Source organism: Lissotriton vulgaris, chromosome 5, assembly GCF_964263255.1.
Source record: "Lissotriton vulgaris chromosome 5, aLisVul1.2, whole genome shotgun sequence".
Taxonomy (NCBI): Eukaryota; Metazoa; Chordata; class Amphibia; order Caudata; family Salamandridae; genus Lissotriton; species Lissotriton vulgaris.
The window spans coordinates 1,697,349,886-1,697,366,222 of record NC_141693.1 but is presented as its reverse complement, the minus strand read 5'-3'; the positions used below and the strand labels follow the sequence as shown (position 1 = coordinate 1,697,366,222).

Genomic DNA, 16,337 nt, shown 5'->3' with positions numbered 1-16,337 from the left:
TTGTAACCTTCTAACAATCTTTAATCAAGGTCAGTGTGTTTACAAAAAGAATGATATCTATCTGTTGATCAAAAACCCTGTATGTGACAGTTAAGATTTATTTTTTTTGACTGCCATGACATCTTTCAACAATCAGTCTGGCCAGTCACTTCCTTGCACCAACCAGCTAGGCTTAAACATGACTAAGTAGTATGCATCCCAGGGCAGTAGGTTACTATCCCTGGATAAGACAAGGTTATTTACTTGTGCCTGCAGTTCTGCATTGATGGAATCTTCACTAAAGTTATAAATGCTTGAATAACTACATGTGGACCTAGGATTACTTGTCCATATGTATACACTTTCTATGAATAAAAACACAGGGTGCTACTGCTCATATGATGAAGCACCCTTCAGAGTCTTAGTGGAGGTGAATGTAGGCTTTAAGACTGAAACCATTTATTTCTATCCTGAATTCCAGCATTTTAGTTGGAAAAAATAGGGGGTAGGTCAAAAGTGTATGGCAGAAGAATCACCACAGCCTAGGCCTATACTAAAATCTGTGAAAAGGGTATTCTGTACCTGCAACAAACAATGAGCTGCCCCTACCCATGATTCACTGCATTAGCAGTGGCCTCACAGAACCCTTTCCTTTTGAGGAAAAAATATATCATTAGAAATTGACAGTCCCCAGCCCTAACCGCCTGGGAGGGCGGCAGGTGGTTCATTTATGACTTGACTATTCCTATGATGCAGAACCATTAAAATAAACCCTTTCTTCTGCATCATAGGTTCTACATTCATGGTCAAATGTTTGAATAGAGTAGTAATGTAGATGAAATCATAGAAAAGATGGCAGCGATCAGGATAACAAGTACGGGTAACAGAGTTTCTGGATGTAACGAGATGTGTCACTTGAACAGGTTTTAAGTGCTTCCTGACACATCCTCACATCCCCTTGAGTGTCTAAGTCTAGACAAAAATGTCTACTGAATATGTATACTCACATCCAAGGAGTTTGGCAGCTAGTTGATACCAAGTAGTAGTACAACTTACTATCTACTTATCTGATTAGAGGATGGTAAACCTAGCTCCAGAACTTATATTCACAGAGCTATTTAGCCATTTTAGATCCTTGGTTTTATCTAGATAGAAACTAAACACCCTTCTAAAGAATAAGGAATGAAAAGAATGCTCTATTGCAGTGGATGGATTGGGAAAGAATGTGGGAAGCATAATAATTTGGTTAATATAAAAATCTAAAAAACCTCATTAAGGAATGAAGAATGTGTGCTCATTACTACCCTATTAGAATGAAATACTGGGTGGGCTTTATGGTAGATAAAGCCTTTAATTGGCTCAATCTCGAGGCAGAGGTGAAGGTCACCAGAAAAGCTGTTTTCCATGAAAGATGCTGTAATGTAGTCTTGCGGGTCGGCTCAATAAGGTGGTCTGTTCACTTTGATAAAACAAGATTAAACTCCCATGGAGGAGAAGGATGCTTGACTAACGGAAATACTTTCCCAGAGTCCTAAAAAACACTAATCAATTATGAAACAAACACCTGGTTCAGAGATTTTTTGTATGTTACAATCGCTACTAAATGAACCCGGCTGCAGTTTAAAACAAAGAAAATGAGTACTGAACTAGTAGTCTTCTAATCTTTTTTTCTAAAATTAACATGACCAGCAGAAGCAAAAGATTCATGGCAACAGCTCTATTTTGTCGACTATATCTCAATTCAGGAAATATCTTTTTGGTATTCCTAATGTTGCACTATAGATTTTACTTAGAATCTTCATGTCTGCCAACATACTTCCACATGAGAGCAAGATGCCAAGCAATTAAGTGTTTTGTTGAAAGGGTGATAGTTTACCCAACTGTTAAACCCTCTGCTGCATTGTAAAAGAATATTTTAACTCCATGGCTGCTAAGGCAATTCCCCTCCTGTGCTGGGAAATTGCTATTTTCATTGTTTTATGACGAGCTGGGCTCGTCATCAGTGTATGAGGAGGCTACACCATGACGAGCCCAGCTCGTCATGAGTGTGGAAGGGGTTAAGGCACCTCGGTTTGATGAGCTTATAAAGGAACCATGCCTTCTGCCTTGTTACTTAATAAAGTCACTGAGCTACTTTATGACCTGCAATATATGGGATAACGTTCTCCGGGATTAAAGTGATTGAGGCGCTTTGTGCCCAGAGAGGAAAAAGGCCAAAGGCAGAGTTCCTTTCTAACTTCATGGAACTCTGAGGGGACTAGACTCATGAAATCTGTTCCAACTTTCAAATCCACAATTTGTAAACTTCTGCAACAAACCAACAATAACAATGGGCCAAGTAATTCTTGAAATGCTACATTGCAGAAAACAAGATAAGAAAATATCTAGGACTGAGTTAAATGCAGCAGACAGACAATGTTATCTTTACATGAAATTAGATCCTGTCATTCTGTAACGGGGTACAAAACTGTTTCAATTTCATAGAACATGTTTCTGTGCAAGGGCGTTTTGCCTTTGAAAAGTTTAATAAAAACTCCAATATCCACCTCCATTGTCTGACCTCAAGAGCCATGCAAGTAAGTTCAACAATGCTAGGTTGGAATATTTAATTAGCTGGGCTGACAAGGGAATATCCTGGGCGACCTGACACACAACTGAAGAAGATCTGGGTCCCACCATTGACTCACCTGATCTGCGGTGTTCACAATCATTTTGTCCAGGGACTCAGATTTTCATGATTTTAGAGGGGATTAAAGGTATGAAAGGAAAGGCGTATGAAAAAGAAACACCTGACCAGTTTGTTAACAGATCATAAAAAATTAAATTGCTCCGTGAGGCAACTGCCAGTACACTGCATCATGGGCACAAAAAGTTTAGGGAATCTTAAAGGAACAGGATACCTTTATCATAGCTTTCAATATAGACCTATAAAGCTACACGGCAGTGGGAATGGCCGCCTAACCTGGAGCTCCGCATCACAGGAGAGCGACTACGACCCTTTCCCACTGTATTCGGAACACGATTCGATTGGAACTCGAGGACTACGTTGTCTCATGAAATGTGGAACCCTCCGGATGCCTGAATGGGTTCTGTGGTCCCGCACCTGTGGTCTTAAAGCAGGTTTTTCAGCCCTCCATGCGCCGACATCAGAAGTCTCCTAAAATGGCGCCGCACTGTCACAATAGATTTGCCTGATGGAGCGCGATGGTTCCGCTCTCCATCACCACCTTTCGAGGCAGACGTGACCGGGGGAACGAGCACTCATCCAGACCTTCGGCAATCTCCTTATAAGGTGAGGATCACTACCAAACTCAACCGCGGCAACACAGTGACCGGCACAGCCTGCCTGACCCCAAAATGGCGGCTCCTTTTATTACGCGATCTCCTTTATAAATCGCCTGTCAACCAAATAAGCGAGGGAAAAGTGTAACAAACGACTTTCCCCAACACTAAACGAGGCACTCTACCCAGCCCTTGATCAAGATCTTTTCTGGGCTAAAATCTCACTAATGCCAGCGAAAAGAGGGAATCTACACCCACCACGAACCCATACACTGTAAGCAGGGAGAACGCCACCAGAGCCCTCGAACCTCTACCAAATCGTCGGAATCGGACAGAAGACAGAAACCTATGCCAGCATATGCCCTCCGCCCAGCAATAACCCTCATTACTTCCGGCATGAGGAAAGAGCGCTTTGATGTTGTTTTTCAAGCCACGTGGAGGCGAACTCCTGCAAGTAAGGTCTTATAGTACTATTCTTTCCTATAAAATGTACTGCCCAACACAAATCCACCGCTAACGAAAGTGATAGTCTGCCCACGCTCCTGTGCTTCTGGTGACTGGCTCGTACCTCCCTCTCATCCTTGAGACCTTGGTACCGTGACCACCCGCTCTCGCCCACGCATCGGCCACTGACCACCTGGGCCCTCCTGTATCGATCTCCTTCTGCGGCTACTACTAGTGCCAACATACCTTACCATAATGGCGAACAGGGAAGACAGAACCAATCCAAAGAAGGTGAAACCAGAGCCTTTGATTTCCGACTCTCCCATTAAAAGCAAAGCGGACATGGCGACAACGATGGAGATGATCTTAAAGAAACTGTCAGACCTTACGGATATCTCCAAATCAACCAAGGCTAACACTGACTCAATGCAACTCGAACTGACGGCGATCAGGGCCGACATGAGCACTCTAAAATAAGGCCTGGGAGCAGCAGAGCAACGCATTAGCGAAGTAGAAGATCTATTGCGCCAGTCGGCAACCAGAATCCAACGCCTGGAAAATGTCACCGACACCCTCAGACGCCATAATGCTGAGTTGGAGGACCGCAACAGACGGGGAAACATTAGAATTTTCGGCATACCAGAAAACGCAGAAAAAGATGCTGATTCTTGCGTGGCTTTCTTAGAATCGTTGATCCCCATGATCACCAAGACTGAATTCCAACATGGCCTCGAATTAGACAGGGCGCATAGGATCCCTACCTTCACGAACAATCATGCTAAAGGGCCCAGACCAATGATATGCAAACCGCTTAGATTTCAGCACGCTGAACTGATTCTCCAATATGCAAGGAAAAATCACTCCATTATCTGGGAAGGCCATAAGATCATCTTCACGCAGGACTTCTCCAAGGATACGTTAGATGTGCGCAAGGGCTTCCTGGACCTCCGACCCAAGCTTAGGTCCATGAACATCCGCTTCTCTTTCGCAGGGCCCGCCAAATTCAAAATCACGGTAAATGGACGTCCAAGATTCTTCACGGACCCGAGAGACCTGGCACACCACCTCGAAGACTGCCCGACTCAAGAAATGGACCAATCAATTGGTCTGTCCAACAAAAGAAAGTCCACATGTCCGAACCAACAAGACGAAGTCAGTTAGTTTCATTGTTTTTTGTTATTTCTACAGAAGAATTGCAGCGGTTGCCTCATGATGGACCTTTCTTCGAAGTACTTTATTCGACTCATGACTTCCGGCCATAAAAACCGACATTCAGTCTCACCGAGTCCTCAGTACCGTGAGTTTATAGTCTAGGCCTCCTAGGCCAAATCAGTGACTTCTTGTAATGTAAGACTACTTGCGTTTCTTAATGAACCTTGCTCTGTGTAGCTTGTTACAATTAGTGCAATTAGTACAATTAATACAACATGCTCACTTCCAGGTAGCTCCCACACTCCTAGATCTAATACTCTGACTTCGTCTTTGTTGTGGGTCTTTGATGTGGGTAGGTTAACCCAAAAGGTGCACCAGGTGCGAGATACCTGCATAGAGCCATTGCCTTGAAAAACAGTTCCTTGCCTACTCATTTTCAAAATTAGAGCAATACCTAAACCTGGCTTGCTTAATAGTAAAACAGTTCCTTGCCTACTTATTTTTCAATAATAGGTCATTATCTAAGGAAGGCTTGCTTAATAGTATGTTTGCTAAAATGTTTATTCTGAGACACTTACTTGTTTGATATACTATCCAAGTACGTTCAACTTTGGGATTGCTACTATGTACTTACCACTGTTATTGTTACTCCTGTTTTGCGTAGCACGGTACTGTCGTCGTACTACCTACGTACGTATTTGGGGGGGGGGGGGGGGGGGGGAGGGTTCACCTGGGGGAATGGGAAAAGAGAGAGTATGTAGGAGCAAGAACACGTCAGAGTTTAAGAATTTTTCACCTCATTTTGTATTGTATTCTGTTTTTAGGGGTGTCTGAACTACGCAGAGATACCACTCACAACCCAACACTCCAAGTCCGCTGGCTTCCTTATTGTTTCCCCTTCCCTGTCTGTAGGCTTGCATCTCAACGCTCCAACGTTTACAACCTATTACCAACTTTCACATTAAAACTTAACCAATATTTCCAATGTAATGCGCATGAATAGGTCACGACGACTCGATCTACTCACGTATCGCCGCCAGCTCTCCATCTAGCGGTAAAATGTAACACCAATGTCTAACACCAATTCAATAACAGACGATCTTAACAATCTCCTTAAACGTCAAAGGACTTAATCATCCTGTGAAAAGGCGGAAAGTGTTTGATTATCTTGCTAAAACAAAAGGGGATTTTGTCCTTCTGCAGGAAACCAAGCTATCAGAGTATGACTTGCGCTTCCTTAACATACACTGGTCGTCCCATGTCTTGTCCTCTCCTGCGCCACACAAAAAGGGTGGAGTAATCACACTGTTATCGAAAAAAGCCAATTTGACACTACTATCACACACTCACGACACAGAAGGCAGATTATTAGTGGCCCATCTTCGCAGAGAGGATGATCCCATACACGTAGTGAATATTTACGGCCCTAATTCCGATGACCCCGCATTCTGGGACTCAGTCTCTCGGTCTATGGAGCATATCCCACAAGACGATCTTCTGATAGTGGGGGGCGATTTTAACCTGCCCCTTGACCCCATATTAGACAGACAGTCCAAATGCTCATTCCACCCCTCACGTTCGCATGAGGCCCTTCTACGCCTCTGTGAGCGGTACTGCCTTAAGGACTCATGGCGGCTCCAGAACTCCGATGGGAGAGACTACACCTTTTACTCTGCTCCGCACAACTCCTATTCGCGTATTGATTTTATCCTAATATCCACCTCATTCACACATCTGATTGAAGAAACAGACATTGCCCCCAAACTGGTTTCTGATCATGCATGTATCCACACCAAGCTTGCCGGCTCCCGCTCGATCCGTCCACCTAGAAGATGGCGCTTTAACAAGGAAACCCTAACTAACCCTGACGACAAACTCATAATAGCTAACGCCATTGAGGAATACTTACTGCTAAATAATACCCCGAATATCACGCCTAACACCCTATGGGACGCTCTGAAAGCACGATCCGTGGAGTCATTATAAATATTAGAGCCAAAGCCAACAAAGCTTTAAACAAAGACCTGGAACAACTGGAAATAGAAATCAGAACCCTAGAAGCCAACATAAAGTCAACCCCCAAGATCCCAAGCCCCTCGACCTCCTAACTAAAAAGAAATATGAATACAATGCCATCACTAGCAAAAGAGCGGGTGTATGGATCAACCGTTTCAAAGCCTTAAAGTTGTGCGAAGGGAATAAAGCGGGTAAATTGCTAGCTTCATACCTCAAACACAAACAAAAGCTATCAACCATATCCTCAATAAAAGACTCCGCAAATATCACCCACACCAACCAGACCAAAATCCTAGACACATTTAAAACCTTCTATGAAGAGCTTTACAAGAATGACAAACCGCTGGACATAGCAACTTGCACCGACTACCTTGAGTCTCTCGACCTCCCTAAATTATCAGAAGCTGACAAACTAAAATTAGGTTCCCCCATCAGTAAAACCGAGATCTCAGTGGCCATCAAATCTCTGAAAAACAACAAAGCCCCCAGCCCGGACGGCTTCACTGCATCTTTTTATAAAGCCTTTGAAAACCAACTTACCCCGACGCTCCATACTGTTTTCAATTCTACCGCGTCCAGTGGGTGTATTTCACCCTCAATGAGTGAGGCTACAATAATTGTAATCCCTAAAGAAGGGAAAGACCCTCTCCAAACCAAAAACTACCGCCCCATCTCTCTAATAAATCTTGATTGCAAGATATATGCCAAGATCTTAGCAAATCGATTAAACAATGTTCTCCCCAATCTGATAAGCCCATCGCAAGTTGGCTTCCTGAAGCACAGGATGTCGAACGACAATACCAGACTCCTGTGCCATATACTAGAGAAAGCTAACAATTGCCAATCTCCAATGGTCGCGATCACCCTGGACGCTGAAAAAGCTTTCGATAAGGTTTCATGGTCCTTTCTTCAACACTGTATGCACTCATTCAACCTCGGTCACTCCATCACAATGGTGATGGCCCTATACTCCTCCCCCTCAGCTCGAATAGCACTCAACGGCACCCTTTCCAATCCATTTCGCCTCTACCAAGGCACTAGACAAGGTTGCCCACTTTCACCGGCACTCTTCCTTCTGGCCCTTGAACCACTTCTAACGGACATCAAACAAAATGAAGACATTCAGGGAGTCTCCTTCGGAGACTCTCAGATAAAATTAGCAGCATATGCTGATGATGACGATCGCTACAGAAAATCCGGCCAAATCAATCGAGGGACTCATGACCTCTATCAGCAAATACTCGGCCCTGTCTGGATATAAGCTAAACAAGGACAAATCCGAAGTCAAACCACTAAACATCCTCACCACCAAAGTCGTCCTTGGTAGCTCGGGTCTAGCTTGGCAAACAGAAGTTATAAAATACTTAGGGATAGAATTCACCGATAAACTGTTGAGTACACTCAAGCACAACGAGACGGCGACACTGACAAAAGTTAAAAGAATCCTTGATGGCTGGTCCCCACGATTTATCACCTGGTGGTGTAGGGTGGAAACTATAAAAATGATGATATCCCCTCTAATCAACTACCTGAGCACAATGCTACCACTTACCTTCTCCAAAGAATTCCTTTCCAAGCTTGATAAACTGCTTTCCTCCTTCCTTTGGCAAGGAAAAAAGGACAGAATTAGCCTGAAAAAATTACGTCTTGATAAATCCTTGGGAGGCGTCAATCTGGCTGACTTTAAGCTCTATCAAACTGCTTTTTTGGCCAGACAGGGGTCATTCTGGCTAACTCCACACACAGACTACACCCCGGTGTGGCTGTCGGTGGAAAAATCCCTTCTTCGAAGCCTTGACCCCTCCGCCCTTCTTACAACCAAACTACAACCCACTGTAAATTCAGGAACCATCTTCAAACACACGAAGGCAGCCCTCCTGCATGTAAGCAAATTTTTACCTCACCAATTCCGTAACTCGAAATTGGAGTCGTTGTGGCACAACAACAAACTATTATACAAAGGGAAACCACTAAATAACCTTACTTGGATAGAGAGAGGAATATACTTCCCTCACCAACTATTTGAAGGTTCGTCGCCACTCCCTTTCTGCGAATTACAAAGTAGATTTCAACTCCAACACATAGACTTCTACTATTTCTTGCACCTCAAGGTGGCACTCACAAAAGCAGATCTGAACGACATCACCCCCTCCCTTCCTGGCTACCTACACACACTCAATAGACTTGGCCATCAGGTGTCCAGAATATACAAAATAATCCGTCCACAGAGGTCCAACCTGACTAACTCCACACAGGCATTCTGGGATTCATACTCCTCCACACCAACTTCCGAAGTAGAGTGGGCCAGAATATGGGAGTCAACCACACGACACAAAATTAGCCCTACACTATCCCAAACCAAATTCTGGCTACTCCACAAAGCCTTCTGGACGCCCAGGAGACTCTTCTTGCACAACATCAAAGAAGATGATTCCTGCTGGAACTGTATGGCGGAGGGTGGGGACCTTGAACACCTAATATTTAAATGCCCTCGTGTCACCACATACTGGGATAGAATTTTCGAGTTCATAGCCAAAGTACTACATATTTCTCTCCCGAGAAAATTTGCAACCTTAGTCTTGGGATTTACCAAAGCCGTCACCCTCAATGAAAATGACAAAGCCCTACTTGACCTGCTTCTGACGGCGGTGGTTAAAATCATATTGAATAATTGGAAGGACACAGGCAAAGCCTCTTTCCCCCATTGGCTCAACTCGATCTCAAATCTTAGAGGAGCCGACAATATAGCGCTGGCCTCTACACCATGGCGTCCCCCACATAGGACACTATGGTCCTTGCTCGACACTCACTTCGACCTGTTCAAGCCGCCATGATTGCCTGATAGCCACATGTACTTCTCTTGATAGAGCCCTTTCAATACCTATCAGCTTAATTGCTGACACCTACCTTTTCACAGAACGTCTTGCGCCTTTTTGCAAGATACTGATCTTACTAGAATGTACGATTGTCTCGCACCTCTTGTTGTTGTGACACCTGTAATGTGTACTGATGCAATGTCTAATTTCCTTATTGTTTATATTTACTTTATCCCCCTTATGTTCCCTTTATGCTATGCTTTCGTTAACATTTGAACCATGCTTGATATATGCTCTTGACTGTAATGCTCTCTGTATATCTCTCAATAAAAATTTTTGTGAACTAAAAAAAAAAAAGCTACATTTATTTCTTCGTGTAATACACTTTCACGGCCATTTTTGCTGCGAAGATCCTGTAATGCAGGTTTTTTTCAGTCTTAAAGGCTAAATTCAGGAAATAATTTCACCTCAGAAAGGTCGTTGAAAGGTACTGTAAATCACAGACATATGGACACTACCACCCTGTGTTTACATTGAATGTAAATGTGTTTGGCCCATGCATATAGAGCAAAATTAGTAAAAAATTTCTAACTACCAATAAATATCCTACAATGAAGATGCAGTCACTCGTGTACCCTGCTTTGGGTTCTGTGGCACTCATCTTGAGCTCTGAAGCAATTGTCAGGCAGGTAAGTGTTCAAATTTAAGAACATTTCCTTTGGTTTGCTCCAAGGACTTAATGCAAGTACTTCAATAAGAACTAGGTGTGATTGTAAAACCTAGCACATTTAGCAATGTCAAAAACGGACAAATACATCTCAGTTTGTTTATATTTAATATTGCGCTTGGATATGACAGATGCATGCAAATCAACTTATCTTGCCAAAGCGTATACGGTTGGTTTCTTTGGTCTACAGGAATCCCATTGTACTGCTCTCCTTTAACTGAACACTGTACAACAGTTTAGAGATTAAAAAACGAAACATTGCTCACCTTCTCAAAATCCGCCAGCGATCTGTTCTTGCTTGCTTGCGCCACACACTTCAATGCTTCTGTCTGAAAGAAAAGAGCTCTTACTATTTCTTTACTCACAACTGCCATTTATTTTCATAGCAAGCCCATTGTGTCTACTCTGATTAAACACCAGAACAAAATATCTTTATTGATTTTTATCCAAGCAAGTTATTACCATGTGTGATCAAACAGCTGATACGTCACATTTTGGTTAGTGACAACATTTTACTGCACTCTGCACTGAATCAGATATTACATTGGAGCTTGTAATCCCTATTAGAAGCATGTCTCTAATTTTCTTAATGCAGTTTTCTTCTGGCGCCTCGTTAGCAGTGAAAAGAAATGATGCTGCTGCTCAAAAATAATGTTACAGTTGAGAAGTGAATGCCAGTAGCCAAGGTAAAAGTCAGAGCAGAATTACAATCCGGCTGCAGTTTAAACAAAGAAAATTAGTACTGAACTAGTAGTCTTCTAATCTTTTTTTCTAAAATTAACATAACCAGCAGAAGCAAAAGATTCAAGGCAACATCTCTATTTTGTCCACTATATCTCAATTCAAGGAAATATCTTTTTGGTATGCCTAATGTTGCGCTATAGATTCTACTTATAATCTTCATGTCTGCCAACACACTTCCACATGAACAATCCAGGTATCCGTCCATGCACCAACAACCATGTATTCATTAAACCATCCTGTTAATCACTGATTTAATCATTTGTGCATTCATTTAACCACCCCTGAACCTGCATTATCCACCTACACATCCATTACCCATCCATGCATCAATTGAAGGTTGAGAACATATGTGCAGCCCGTGTATAATTTCTGTTTTGCAGTTTTCCGCTATGAAATATACATTAACAGAGCTGTGTGAGGTCTCAGTTGTATCAGTCTGCCAACACTGCATTCCAAGGCTGAGGGGCCTCGGCAGTGGCCTGTGGTTTCCTGTGATGGCAGTGCTGCATTCTACCGATCATAACTGAGGTGATTGGTCGGGCTAGGATGGACTTTCATCGGGGCTGGTGAGATTTCTCGTAGAATGGCAAGTCAGGTAGACACTGAGGTTGGGTGGGGGCAGGGCTGGTGAGAAGTTAGAATATTTGTAGTTCCCTTCTCCCGGGGGGCAAGGGGGTCAGTTAGAAAGGATTAAACAAATAGTGCCTTCAGCGTACTGTCTGCGGGGCACAGTTATGTGTGCATGCCAGGTGTAAGGGGCAAGACGTTTCAAAACATCACATTCCAGGAAAGTTCTTTTGGTTTACTTGAATTTAAGATAAAAATTTCACTTTTACTACATGCCTCATATTAGCTTATGGCCGCCTGCTAGCTCGGAGCCGAGCAGGATGCTGGCTTCTCCCAAGGGTGATGGGAGATTTAAATGTGTGCAGGAAGGGTTTGTGTGTGGGGGGGTGGGGAGGGGGAGAGACATAGTGAACACAGTGAGATGGGCTGGGTGAGGGGTAGCGAGAAAAGAGCCATAGTGGTAAAGTGAAGGTGAATTTGTACGTTAAAATTGACATTAGGTCGGGGGGGAGGGGTTATGGGGACGGATAGGCAAGCATGTGAAGGGAGGGTTGGTTAAGAATGATGGTGCGAGAGAGGAGTGGGGGCGGGTGATGCGGGTATGGACGTGGGCAGCTTCTTTTCTATACTTACCTTTTTCAATCTTAGAAATCTTAGATCCGGCCAGAGGAAGGAGTGGAGGGGTTCTCTGCCAGGATCCTGCGGTACTGGCTTCGATGCTTGTCCACTGGGAGGGTACCTGACGAGTTTTGTAGGCGATGTGCCACTGTGGATGCCACTTGCATTGTAAGGAGGGGCTGGGGCAGAGTCAGTCAGAGGTGCGGCGTGGCATCGAGTTGAATGGCTATGTGTTGTACACTATGTTTAACCAAGTTGACCTAGCCGTCTATAATTTGAAAGACCCTATGTTGTAAACAATCTTTGACCAACCCTAATTTGCGATTTCCGGACAAACGGAAAAGCTCGCAAAGCACAACAAGGGGAAAGGACTGCAACGGAGAGCGCGTGCTGCTTATAATAGAGAATGTATTTTAGACTTGGTGGATGAGAATTAGTGCCGTGCAGGATTGAGAGTTAGGAATGCTGCCAAATAAAATAAAAGTAATGTGTGCATACTCTGGGGTGGGAGGTGGTGGTGGGGGAAGGCACAGGAAGATGAAGTGAATTGGAAGCAGCTCCCTGGCGAGGAAAGGGTGATATAAAAATAAATATGCTTAAGAGCAGTTCTTTTATTTAATAGGTAATTTACTTAGCCGTAGCATGTAGCTGGCAACCTTTACACAATCAACTGGACACGGCTGCGGCTATTTCACCATGAGATGCACATTCCGGGCGGGAGAGGGTGTTGGTGGAAGGCAGGGGTTGATGAAATAAAGTGTAAGCAGCGCTGTGGCTGCGGCGAGGAGAGGGCCGAAATAAAAACAAGTGAGAAAAAGCCTTTGATGTGTGAAAGCCTTTGATGTGCGAGCGAGCAAATGGTGGGAGAGGTGAGGGGGGGAGTCACGGGGAGATTAAGGGACAGAAGGCTAGCGGCCTTGAAGTGCAGGCGGGGGGCGGGGAGCAGAGCCTTTGAAGAGCCAGTCAGTGAAAGGCTGATAGGCAGAAGCTCATGCACGAGGCGTGCACTTTCGAAAATCCGGATTGTAAAAGTCAGCTTTGTGGATGGACGGCATTAGGTCTCTCTAAGCGAGACCTAAAAACCCTATGGCTGACCATAACGACCTCAACAACCTCCGTCCAATCTCCAACTTGCCCCTCCTATCGCAAGCCCTTGAAAAATGTGTCCTTCAGCTTGACAGACACATTGAACTTTTTAACTTACTTGACCCCCTTCAAACAGGCTTCAGGAAAGGCTGCAGCACCGAAACCGCCATGCATAACATTATAGATGACATTCACCACTCCTCGATCTCTCCGCAGCGTTCGATACCGTTAACCACTCTGTTCTTCTCAAAGTCCTTAAAGAACGATTCGGCCTTAATGGCATGACTCAATTGGTTTGTGTCATACCTGCAGCATCGCGCTCAGCAAATTAAAATCCACAATTGCCTTTCAAACCCCTCCCCCATCTCTCTAGGAGTTCCACAAGGATCCATACTATCTCCCTCTCTCTTTAACCTCTTCATGGAACCTCTCACCCTCATTCTCAAACAAGCAGGGATCAACTATCACCTCTACGCTGATGATACACAACTCTACCATAAGATAAAAACCCATGCTGACATCCTCCACCTCAACAACACCCTCATCAAAATTCAAGCCTGGTTCCACTCGAACCATCTCAAACTTAACCCAAAAAAAAACGAAATTATTCTTTTCTCCCCAAAAAACAACCAGCTCCCAATTCAAAAGTGGATCACAGACCTTAACGCCCTCAACTGCTCCTTGTCCCTAGCCACCTCAGTCAAATCCTTGGGCATCTCCCTTGACAACCGCCTAACTCTCAACGTACACATCAACTCTGCCAAAGGAGCCCTCTTTACCCTCCGTAACCATAAGAAAATTAAGCCCTTCATCCCCATTGATGACTTTAAACTGGCAGTCCAATCGCTTGCTCTATCGCGCATGGATTATGGCAATGCCATCCTCACCAGAATTCCAAAAACCCACCTGGCACCTCTTAAATCTGTGCTCAACCTCGCGGCTAGGCTTATCACGGACTGCAAACGATTTGACCACATCTCTCCCGCCCTTAAATCCCTTAAATGGCTGCCCTTTGAAGTTCGATCCACATATAAAACCGCCTGCATTACGCACAAAATCTTCCACCAAAACACACCGACATACCTCTCCAACAAACTAACCAAAGCAGGCTGCACGCGATCACTGAGAAGCTCCAACACCCTCCTACTTATCCCCCCCCTTCAGAAAAAGAATTCCACTCAGTCACGCTCCTTTTCAGGCAATGCCTCACTTATTTGGAATGCCCTCCCAAAAGACCTCCACTGTAACCAGTCCTACCCCAGCTTCAAAAAAGAACTCAAACTTCTTCTCCTTAATAAATACTGGGGTTTTTAATACCTCCCTGGTAGCCTCGCCCCTCTGCATCACCCCACCTAGCTGCTCCGCATATGACTTGTGACCACCCGCCTGGCCAACTCCCTTTCCTTCTATCTGATCACCTTACCTCCCCTCCTCTGGACCCTCAGTTCTCTTGCATGTTTTTTGTATACTTAAGTGAGGCTTCCCGCCAAACTGTGACCGCTACTTTGTATTACTCATAGTGTCTAGCAATAGTTTTTTACTTTATCTAGATGTCATGAATCCTATGTGGACTTGCTCTTTTATTATGCCATTGTGTGTGCTTATTCACACTATACCTGTATGGAAACACCTTGTAAAGCGCTCTGATACTCCTGGTTCCAGCCAGCGCTATATAAAACCTCTTAAACAAAATAAATAAAAAATTGACTCTCCTAGTGTCCAGGTATCCAGTCGTTTTAGTCTTAACCAGTCGGAACTGTCTATTACTTACCTTTTCGTAATTTGTAGTGTCCATTGACTTTGTTGCGCATCTCGAGTTCAGACTCTGCACACGGGTCCCATGGGCCTCCTGCCCCTTACCTAAGGTTAGGGTAGTGTAGTCCCAGCGATCCTACAGCCTCTGGACAGCTCTATTCCTTCTATCGATTTCCTTATACCATTTACTTAGTATATGGTTTGTCGTGCCCCTAGGGCACCATTGTAATTTGTGCAACTTAACGTATTTTTTTTTAAGAGGCTTGTCATGTGCTTAGCCCTCTGATCTCAAAGAGTTCAGAGGTGTTTTGTTAGTAATAAATATCTTGTTTATTTTCATAACAACCTGTGTGGTGTCCTTTCATTTGGTATTCAATGGGTTATATGTGGTAAAACAGCTGGCTTCACATGCCAGAACGAATATGCTACTTACCAGTATGCATCTGTTCTTGGCATGTAGGGCTGCTGACATTCATATCTGTGCATAGATCGCCGCCTAGTGTTGGGTCCGGATAATCGCACATTGTTGTCCTGGAAGAGTCTTCGAAGTATCACGAGATAGGTGGCTCCTCCCCTGGACTACAGTGCGCATGGGCATCGACTCCATCCTCAGATTGCTTTTAGCCATTGTGGCCAAGATGGAGTGAAACTAAGTGAATGATGACCATGCTAGAAGTATGTGTGAATGCTGCAGCCGCTACAGGCGCCAGGGAGGAGGGCGGGCGATATGAATGTCAGCCGCCCTACATGCCAAAAACAGATGCATACTGGTAAGTAGCATATTCGGTTCAAGGCATGTGCGCTGCTGAATTCATATCTGTGCATAGAATACATAGCAGTCCCTCCATTAACGGCGGCCGCCCTTGCCAGCTGCAGCAGTTTGGAAAAGTGTTTTTAGAAAAGCCTGCCCTACAGGTGCCTGCTGTTTGGAGTGCACATCAACACAGTAATGTTTTGTAAATGTGTGTGGTAGACCATGTGGCTGCTCTACATATGTCTTCCAAAGGAATATTTCCAAGGAAAGCCATGGAGGCCCCCAACTTTCTGGTGGAGTGGGCCCTTGGTGGAATGGTGAGAGTGCGCTTGGCTTACTGGTAGCAGATCTGAATACATTTAACGATCCACCTGGCTATACCAGCCTTGGAAATGGG

The 16,337-nt window shown here is 44.3% G+C and overlaps 1 protein-coding gene across 1 annotated transcript in view; it reads right to left on the bottom strand.

Annotated features, from left to right (window-relative positions):
- The window catches only part of PSMD11 (proteasome 26S subunit, non-ATPase 11), a 413,573-nt gene that overhangs the window by 179,345 nt on the left and 217,891 nt on the right, over positions 1 to 16,337 (bottom strand). Inside the window, exon 9 of the mRNA XM_086923842.1 lies at positions 10,683 to 10,745. Coding sequence (XP_086779968.1) covers positions 10,683 to 10,745 — 63 coding nt within the window. The remainder of the gene's footprint in view (positions 1 to 10,682; positions 10,746 to 16,337) is intronic.